The sequence below is a fragment of the Ipomoea nil genome, unplaced genomic scaffold (genome assembly GCF_001879475.1).
Source record: "Ipomoea nil cultivar Tokyo-kokei standard unplaced genomic scaffold, Asagao_1.1 scaffold3251, whole genome shotgun sequence".
Taxonomy (NCBI): domain Eukaryota; kingdom Viridiplantae; phylum Streptophyta; class Magnoliopsida; order Solanales; family Convolvulaceae; genus Ipomoea; species Ipomoea nil.
In genome coordinates, this window is record NW_017619679.1 from 280,001 (window position 1) to 287,745 (window position 7,745).

At 40.1% G+C, this 7,745-nt stretch overlaps 1 protein-coding gene across 1 annotated transcript; it reads right to left on the minus strand.

Moving 5' to 3' along the window:
- Window positions 1-2,632: 2,632 nt before the first annotated feature.
- Window positions 2,633-3,826, minus strand: LOC109169121 (uncharacterized mitochondrial protein AtMg00810-like). The gene is made up of 3 exons (XM_019317994.1): window positions 3,659-3,826; window positions 2,935-3,373; window positions 2,633-2,802 (listed from the first exon to the last, which is right to left on the minus strand). Exons 1-3 carry the CDS (start codon window positions 3,824-3,826, stop codon window positions 2,633-2,635), a joined length of 777 nt encoding a protein of 258 aa, XP_019173539.1.
- Window positions 3,827-7,745: the final 3,919 nt, after the last annotated feature.

The following is a 7,745-nucleotide window of genomic DNA, read 5'->3' on the forward strand; positions in this document are numbered from 1 at the left end:
CCGGTCAGGTATTCAAATATTATATAGGACAAAGGTCCACTATACGGGCAGTCGAATGGGTTGAGAACCATCCCAACTGTTAACCAGGCTGGTAAAGACCGGTCAGGTATATAAAGATTATATAGAGCTGCGGCTCATCGATCGGTTGCGATCGACCCCTCCGTAGTGTGAGACGGGGCAGGGTGCTGCGGGGCCGTGTCAGAGCTATATGCGCTGACCCTCATGTATGGGCATGCGATTGGTCCTATGGCGCCAACAAAGTGTGCTATGTGATGAAGTATGGATGAGTTGTTGTTATGAGTATCTTGTGGATGAGACTATGGGATTTGTACCGGGGATCGTATGTGTTGGGTTATGATTATTAACTGTGCTTATCTTATCTGTCTTGCCTGTTGTAAACTGTATATGCTTGGTATAACTGCTGTCTGTGATTAGCCCTATCTGTTGAGTTTATCCCTGTTTTAAAAGCTAGAGTTCGTAGGATATATCTTCATGTTCAAAATGGTTTTCGTATATCTATATATATATATATATATATATATATATATATATATATATATATATATATATATATATATATATATATATATATATATATATATATATATATATATATATATATATGTATTGTACTTCAACGCGTTGGAGTGGGTTACCAGCATCTCTCGCTGAACAGATATATTTGGCTTTCAGGCACAGAAGAGTAAGTTGATTGCTATAATCTGCAAGCGCACAGAGTCAATCACAGTATAAATTCCTGGAGTATTCCAGGGTCGATCCCACGAAGAACACTATTAACTGTTATCTTAAATAATCAATTTGTTGATTAGGGAAAACGCAAATAATTAGAATTAATATAATTAAAAAGAATATTTATGAAATTAAAGCAAAGAAAATTCCAATTGAGAGAAGACTAGGGATTTGGGTTCACCTATTAGATAATTAACTAACTCTCCTAAATATTAATTCTTATAACTATAGTGATGATTGCCTCATATATATCCTAATACTCCGTCGAGCTACTAGGTTGTATCCAATTAACTGTGATCATCCGTCGATATCTCACCAACATTAATTAAACCCATTAAGCAACAATCAAATATCACCACAAATACCTAAAGCTATGTCTAGTTTAGGTCAATTGTGTTTATCTTATGAGTTCTAGGTTCATAATTCACCTGTCAGTTCTTCTTATGAACCCTAATATTAGAATTATGCAGTGGCCAGGCACACAATCCACAATTAAAATACATAAAATAAATATAATCAAGTTCAATTATTCAATTGAAATTAGAATAATCAACACATCAGGAAGAATAATCAATTAATCTAATATAGGCTAATCCAAATCCCTAATTTAAATTCTAGCCAAAAATCATATTTGAATGTTCAAGAAATAACATTCTGGAAATTTTAACAAGAAATAAAAATAAGGATAAAGAAAAATAATTCAAGCCTAAAAAGATGATAGCTGCGATTGAAACTCAGGAATCCCCTGCGATGAAGTCTCCTCGCCGAAGTCGCCGCCGCTCCCAAGCTTTCGTACTCCTCTATTCTTTTTTCCTTTCCGTCTGTCTTCTCTGCCGAACTGCCGTCTCTCCAATGATAAAAACCTAAATCTTAATCCCTTTTTTTTCTTGTTTTTGTTTCTGCCGAACTTCAAGTTAAAAAAAAGCAACCCAAATTAAATATATTTCATCCCTTTTAAAACTCTTTCTTTTCTTTTGTCTGCTGCGCAACATCCTCCAAGGAAACAAAATAAAATAAAATAAAGTAAAACCATCATAACCTAATGACATAATTTAATTAAACTTAATTATTAAAACACTTATTAAACAAATGAAGATATTGAACCACCAAATAAATACTATAGATAAAATAAAACTCTTATTTATATTAATAAAAATACAATATTAGCCTAATATTTATTAAAACCCATCTAAACTAGTAACATATAACTAAATATAATATTTATTATAAAATCGACCCTAAAACTTAATTTAATTATTGAACTCACTAACTAAAATTACTCTAAATAATGTCTAGAAATTAAGCTTATCATAAGTCACTGGAGCGCGCTAGAACTTGGAGCGTAGAAGTAGATAGTTTCCTTTTCGGCCTGCGTGCCATGTTTATGCATTGGGGATATTAGTTAGTTAGCCTGTGCACCTGAGTTCTCTAGCTTAGGTGTGGCATAGCACCCCGTACTCTTGTATTATGCTTTGGGATTTAATGAGATTTCACCTTTACTTTATAAGTTTTAAATATCTTGAAAATCTGGGGTGTTACAACTACACTGATAAATCTAACCAAATATCTGACTACCTAATACTCCCCCTCAAGCTGAAGAGGGACACGAGACCATGCCATGCTTGTACCGCAGATCACCAAAGCGAGCCGAGGAGAGAGGCTTGGTAAAGATGTAGGCGAGCTGGTCACTAGTAGAGACAAAGTTCACCTTGAGAGCTCCAGTTGTCACTTTATCCGGAACAAAGTGGTAATCGACCTCTACATACTTCATCCGAGCATGAAAGACCAGATTGGCGCACAGGTAGGTTGAGACTAAGTTGTCACACCAGAGAACTAGAATAGTGGGTGGATGTAAGCCAAGCTCTCGTAGCAGGGACTGTACCTAGGTGACCTCGGCAGCAACGTCAGCCAGGGCTTTATACTCAGCTTCGGTAGAGGACCGTGCTACGGTGCGTTGCTTCCTAGACGTCCAGGAAACAAGATTGGGGCCTAAAAACACGGCGTAGCCAACGGTAGATTTCCAATCAAGAGAGCAGCCAGCCCAGTCTGAATCTGAAAAGGCATGGACAATCAGAGTAACCGTCTATGTGAGGCGTAGCCCTAGATTTTGGGTGCCTTGCACGTAGCGCAACACCCGTTTGAGTGACGCCCAGTTGTCCTGTGTCGGTCCATGCATGAATTGACACAGGCGATTCACAGAGAAAGATAGATCTGGACGTGTGATTAGTAAATACATCAGAGACCCAACAAGACATCTGTACGGTGTTGGGTCGTCAAGGGGAGGAGACCCCACAGCAGGAGTCGAAGAAGCTGGCTCCATTGGAGTTGACAACGGTTTGCAAGTCTCCATGCCAGCCTTGCGTAAGACTTCAAGCATATAACGCTGTTGTGAGAGCATGAGGCCATCTCCAGTGTAAGTCGCCTCGATTCCTAAAAAGAATCGAGGTTTGCCCAAATCGCGGATGCGAAAGGTAGTGGAGAGCTGAGTCATAACATTTTGGACCATACCGGAACTGTTTCCAAGCAGGAGGATGTCATCCACGTAGACCAACACATAGGCCCGTACTTGTCCGGAGTCAAAGATAAACAAGGAAACATCAATTTTGGACGGACGAAACCCAACCTGTAGCAAGAAATCGTGTAATCTTTTAAACCACGCACGGGGGGCTTGTTTAAGCACATACAGCGAGCGTTGCAACTTACACACATGTCCCGAAAAGTTCGGATTTGTGTATCAGGGCGGTTGGCGCATATAAATATCTTCGTCAATATGTCCATTTAGGAAGGCGTTGTGGACATCCAATTGACGCATAGTCCACTTATTTGACACGACGAAGGCCAATAGTAGGCGAATTGTGGTTGGCTTGACCACCGGACTATATGTTTCGGAGTAGTCCTCACCCGGTACCTGGTTAAACCCCTTGGCCACTAGACGGGCCTTGTAGCGGTCAATAGTTCCATCGGATTTTCGCTTAATGCGAAAAACCCATTTGCTACCTATTACATTTGTTTCTTTTGGCGGGGAAACAAGACGCCAAGTTTGGTTTTGCAGTAAGGCGTTGAACTCAGTGTCCATAGCCGCTCACCAATGTGAGGATTTAACCGCTTGTGAGTGGCAAGTGGGCTCATCATCGTCTATGGAGCCCACCATTGCAGTAGGGCGGCTTCTTGAACTCCGATGTTGTGCATGGGTTGACGTTCGGAGTTGCATAACATGTATCTGAACAGTAGGCCTCACACGTCGTCGCCTGCCCGTGGTAGTCGATGATGTAGTCGGTTGATACGAAGAGGAAGCAGCGGCTGCCGTTGAGGAAGAAGTCGGCAGAAGCGGAAACTGAGGTGGTGGCTGATTCATGCTCGGTTCGGACGTCGGTGCAGGATGAATTGAAGTCGGAGGCTGCAAGACTGGTGCAGACGCCCAAGGAGACGCAACCCCTTCGCCGTTAGGCATAGGTTGGACAGCATGGTGGGCTTTCGCATAAGGAAACACCTCCTCGTTGAACCGCACATGCCGGGCAATGTAAATGCGGCATGAGTTCCTGTCCAAACACCTGTAGCCAAGACACGAATCTAGATATCCCAGAAAAACACACAAAGTAGACCGGTAATCCATCTGTGCCTATTGTATGGGCGTAGGCACGGAAAGCACTCGCACCCAAACACACGGAGAAAACTGTAATTAGGAGACTTGTGGTGTAACTTGGAGTAGGGACTGACATTTTGTGAAACAGTGGAGGGTAGACGATTTATCAAATGGACAGCAGACTCAAAGGCAAAAGGCCAATATTTTTGTGGTACGTGACTTTGGGCAAGTAGAGTTAACCCAGTTTCAACCACGTGACGGTGTCGACGCTCCACTCGGCCATTCTGCTCATGTGTGTGCGGCGACGACTGTCGGTGTAAAATCCCTGCAGCAGCGAAAACCGTGTGTAACTTTCGGTATCCACAGCCCATATCCCTCATAGAATTAACCTAAAATGGTTCAAAAACACTAACAAACACCGTAAAACATTCAAAACAAGTGTGAACCATAATTAAATGATAATAGCAAGGAAAATATGTTTTAAATAAGCAAAATTAAAGAACTTAAATACTAAGATGATTCAAAATAACTATAAAAACAAGCTAAGATGTGATAACATCAAAGACCTCTTCCAATGTGCAAGTGTAATCCTAGGTGTTCATGTGATTTAGTTGATATAATAAGAAAAAAACGTGAGGCAGATCAGATCCTTCGCTTCTTGATGGGTTTGAATGAAGAATTTGGCACACTTAAATCAGGTGTCCTAGTTATTGATCCACTACTAGAGGTGCACAAAGTGTTTGCCATGGCATTGAAAGTGGAAAGACATTTGAACTTAGCCAATCTAGGGCTGAATAATCTTGAAATCATTGCTGCTAATGCTATACAAGGATCTCAAAATACAGATGTTAATGAAGATATAATGGCTTTTGTCCACAACTTTATTGGAAAAAGGAGTTTCAACTCTAGTAATGGGAATGTAAAGACTGCTAAATGTACTTACTGTGGTATGAATGGTCACATTGTAGACAAATGCTACAAGAAACATAGATATCCTCCGGGATGGATTCCAGGTTATAAATCCAAAGGGAAACAACACCAGCAGCAAGGACAATCAACAGCTGCAGTTTCTGTGAGCTCAACCCCTATAGATGTTAGCCTATCAGCTGATTAAATCCAGAAATTACTCTCACTATTACACACTCAAGGTGACCAATATCCTTTTACTGCAACTACTGTATCTATCTCTCCCAATGCAAAGCTTATCCCAGATTTCAGCCCCAATGCAGAGAACACTACAGGAGGCAAGTATATAAATTCTGCTCTTTATTCTACCAATTCTTGGATTCTTGATTCTGGAGCTACATATCATATTATTTGCTCCCCTGAATTTTTTGATAATCATCACTTAGCTAAGGGCACTCAAGTTAGTTTACCCAATGGTGACAGTATAATTGTATCTCATATAGGGGAAGTCAGAATGAATAACACAATATTGTTGAAGAATGTTCTGTGTATCCCTTGCTTTACATTCAATATTATTTCAGCCAGCAAACTCATCAAACAATCTGATTATAAGTTGATCTTCACGGCTAATCAATGCTTGATATAGGACACTCTTAGAATGATGACTGGTTTTGCTAAAGATCAAGGGGGACTTTACTTACTGCCCTAACCCCCGGTGAAGAAATCTTTGAGGATTGATAGCAATAGTGTAATGCATTGTAATGTTGTCAGTGCCAAGGTTTGGCATCAACGGATGGGACATTTTCCCTGTAATAAAAGGCATTTGCTATCTGATCTGCCCAAACTTAATGTCAAACCTTTAATATCTGATGCTTGCCTTTATGCCAAACATAAGAGATCTCCCTTTCCCATAAGTACATCCACATCTACTGCGTGCTTTGAACTAATACATGTTGATATATGGGGTCCCAGATGATTTTTTCTAGATTTACTTGGTTACATTTGATGAGAACTAAATCTGAAGTGAGGTCCTTGATAAAGAACTTTCATAGTGTTGTCCAAACTCAATTTGGTGTCAACATAAAGATCATTAGAAGTGATAATGGAAATGAATTTGTTATGAGGGAATTCTTTGCTGCAAAGAGAATCATACATCAAAAGTCTGTTGTGGAAAGAACGCATCAACATATTCTGAATGTGGCAAGGGCATTGAGCTTTGAAGTTAATCTTCCTCTAAAGTTTTGGGGTCACTCTGTTAGGCATGCAACTTATCTTATCAACAGGTTGCCATCACCTATCATTGGTTAGTCAACTCCTCACAGCAGATTATATGGCAAGCCACCTGACCTTAGTAATCTCAAAGTGCTGGGATGTTTGTGTTATGCCTCTACCAACTCACATTCAAGGCACAAGATGGCACCAAGGAGCAGAAAGTGCATTTTTGTGGGGCTACCAGCAAACATCAAAGAATATGTTCTATATGATCTAAATGACTATTCTCTTTTCATTTCCAGGGATGTGAAGTTTTATGAGGACTGTTTCCCCTTCAATACAGATTCTATATCTAGGAATGGTGTTGAGCAGATCACAGAAGCTTTCAACCCTTCCTTACCTACATTCCCAACCACTAGAGTAGATATTGATCTTGATAAATGGATGCCAACAGCAGACAATGATCCACCTGAGATCTCAGTTCAGCATCAGCCAACACACACTAACTCAACCGAGAACACAACGCATATGAGTGCTCCTAAAATACCAGATCAATCTGAACCAGCAGACAATGGTTCAGTTGGGAGGACATCAGACAATATTTCAGTGGAAACTCCAACTCAAACTAGAAGATCTGTTAGAACAAGGTGCATCCCTACAAAGCTACATGATTATTATTGTGATAATGTGATAAGAAATAGGACCTCACTACACACTGTTTCCAAAGTGGTTTCTTATAATCTCTTATCCCCAGCACATAAAATCTTTGCCACAGCAGTGTCTTCCATTCCTGAACCGAAAACTTACAATCAGGCTGTTAAACATGAATGTTGGAAGCATGCAAGCTGAAATTCAAGCTCTCCAAGACAATAAAACTTGGGTGTTCACTGAGTTACCACCTGTGAAAAGTCCTATAGGCTGTAAGTGGGTCTACAAAGTTAAGATGAAAGCAGATGGATCATTAGAAAGATACAAGGCAAGGCTGGTTGCCAAAGGATATACACAACAGTTAGGAGTTGACTATATTGAGACATTTTCTCTTGTGGGTAGGATGACAACAATCAGGACCTTTTTAGCAGTTGCTATGATCAAAGGATGGCATATTCATCAGCTAGATATCAACAATGCATTTCTACATGGTGACTTGGAAGAAGAGGTATACATGACTTTACCACCTGCACTACAAGAAAAATGCACATAGACAACACTAGAAAGACAACGATTTTTAAGAAAAGTGTTGTCTTTTGTATAAAAGACAACAGTTTGGTCCAAAACCATTGTCTTTGATGCAACA

Coding starts and splice junctions, on each gene's coding strand:
- LOC109169121 (XM_019317994.1), bottom strand. CDS start 3,826: ATGGACACTGAGTTCAACGCCTTACTGCAAAACCAAACTTGGCGTCTT. Junction 3,374..3,658: donor TGGCCAAGGGGTTTAACCAG/GTACCGGGTGAG, acceptor TTCTTGCTACAG/GTTGGGTTTCGTCCGTCCAA. Junction 2,803..2,934: donor TTTCTCTGTGAATCGCCTGT/GTCAATTCATGC, acceptor ATGCCTTTTCAG/ATTCAGACTGGGCTGGCTGC.